This window comes from Asparagus officinalis, chromosome 10 (genome assembly GCF_001876935.1).
Source record: "Asparagus officinalis chromosome 10, Aspof.V1, whole genome shotgun sequence".
Classification (NCBI taxonomy): domain Eukaryota; kingdom Viridiplantae; phylum Streptophyta; class Magnoliopsida; order Asparagales; family Asparagaceae; genus Asparagus; species Asparagus officinalis.
This window is the reverse complement of record NC_033803.1, coordinates 18,683,226-18,685,433: the sequence shown is the minus strand read 5'-3', so window position 1 is coordinate 18,685,433 and position 2,208 is coordinate 18,683,226. Positions and strand designations below refer to the sequence as shown.

The 2,208-nt window shown below is 37.3% G+C and overlaps 1 protein-coding gene across 1 annotated transcript in view; it reads right to left on the bottom strand.

Moving 5' to 3' along the window:
• The window catches only part of LOC109825827, a 22,298-nt gene extending 21,712 nt beyond the window's left edge, over positions 1-586 (bottom strand). Inside the window, exon 1 of the mRNA XM_020392735.1 lies at positions 279-586. Within this exon, the coding sequence (XP_020248324.1) occupies positions 279-332 (54 nt within the window). The 5' untranslated portion in view covers positions 333-586. The remainder of the gene's footprint in view (positions 1-278) is intronic.

Here is a 2,208-nt window from a genome sequence, read left to right as displayed (position 1 = left end):
ACCCAGAAACTCAGGGTGAGAACCCAACCAATGAATCAAAATAAAAACTTTATAAAGATAAAAAAAAAAATTGAACAATACCCAGATCAGTATGCAACCCAAAGAACCAAACAACGAACTAAATCAATAAAATAGCACAAACTTACAAAAAAAAGAAAAAAAGAAAAATGAAAAGGCATTACCACCCAAAGAAAGGGTGTAAAACAAAAAGAACCCCGCTTCTCATTCCTTTAAAAGTTCTAGGAATATGGAATCAAACAGAAGCAAAAAGGGGTTACCGTATCGGAAAAGTGTTCAGAAATTTTCCCCATCTTTGCACTTTCAAGGCTCATGCAGAAGGAAAGATAAGATCTTTGGCTCAAATCACCATCTTTTGTCTCGTTACTGATCTCAATACAAGCTCCTCCTCCTCTCGTTGAAGACTTAAACAATCAGCAAGTGGGTGATCATCATTAGTATCCTCTACCTCCAGCTCTGCTCACATTACATTCTTTTTTTTTTCCTTTTTAAAAGAAACAAAATAAATCCACACTCTCTGTTTCTCTCTTGATCTTTGCTCCTGGGACGCGTATCCCAGACATCACTCTTTCATGGACCTTTTCAGAATAGAAAGAATTTGCCAGAACTTCATTATTTATGCATGAATTTGCTTCCAAACCCTCATATTTCTTCTATTTGTAGGTTAAACTTCTAAATGTCCATTCTTGCTAATTTACCCCCATATGGTTAGCACGCTAAACTTCATAAGGGTACGTTAGTAGTATAACATGAATTTGGAGGGTATATTTGCAAATAGAATAGGCTTGGTTATATAATTTACAAAACGAACAATTTTTCTAAACAGACCCATTTCAAAAAAAAATTAAACCGATATTTTTTTTCTTATTTACCAAAACTGACCCGATTTTGTGATTAGCAGACTAATCACCTTCCTAAATAGTCGGGGTTGGCAACCCCGACTATTTAGGACGGTGTTAAACCCTAATTAGAAGCCTTAAACCCTAAAAATTAACGTCCTAAATAGTCGGGGTTGCCAACCTCGACTATTTAGGAAGGTGATTAGTCTGCTAATCACAAAATCGGGTCGGTTTTGGTAAATAAAAAAAGTCGGTTTTAAAAAAAAATTGAAATGGGTCTGTTTAGAAAAATTATTCTTTACAAAACATATATCATGTTTGGGAGAGATGGTCATTGGGCACTGGAATGGGAGTATTTTTGTCATTTAATTCCTTCTCATTTTGAAGATAAATGATGTTAAATGTGATTAGCATCTGTTCAAATTTTGAGGACTAAATCTACAAATAGTATAAGGCTATAAAGTAAAAGAGCCATTTTATATAAACTTTTTTCATATCAACCATTTTTTCTTGGGAAAATTGCTTGGAGAAACTCCAAAAAGTAATGTTACGCATCCTCCTCCCTGTTTGCGTCAAAAAATGCTAATAGGTATCCCAAACATAGAGAAGATCACTCAAAAAATATAAGAATTGAGCTCATACTGTTTTTGGAAAATCAAGACAGGTATGAACTGTCTTACACGCGAGACAGGCTTTGCTGTCTCGCCAGCGAGACAGGCTTTGCTGTCTCGCCAGCGAGACAGTATTGAAATGGTCAAAACCACCTTGATAACTGCCCTACACGTGTCCATTAACTGCCAAGGGACGTGGGAAACATCGTGGGCGAAAATCACGTGAATAACTGCCAAAATAACGGAGTTAGAAACGTGGGAAGGCAGTTAAAATGAAAACTGCCAGACAGTTACTATTTCCGAGACAGTATTTACTGTCTCGCGGGCCGAGACAGCAAACACTGTCTCGCGGCCTAATTTCGTCGTTTTGTTGAGTTTTGCAGTTACAGACCCCTGAGGTTATAAATACCCCCCTAGGGTCATTTCTAACGAGGATCGAGCATATTTTCGAGCAATCCAGAGTAGAGAGAGCAGATTTGAGTTTTCGTGTGACTCCTTGAAATTGAGCTTTGACTTGATTTTAAGAAGAACGACTATCTTACTTCGATAAGATATCGTTTCAATTTCTACTTCGATAACGAAGTTAGAATCATAAGCCCCCCTCTTCACGATCTGTGAATCGGCGGTCCACGAACCAAAGCGTTCCCGGCACAGGCAAAGTCCCACAAAACAGGATTCGATAGACGATTTTTGTGTTATTTTCTCAAAAGTTATAATTTTTGCTTTGTTGTGTAGAAGAG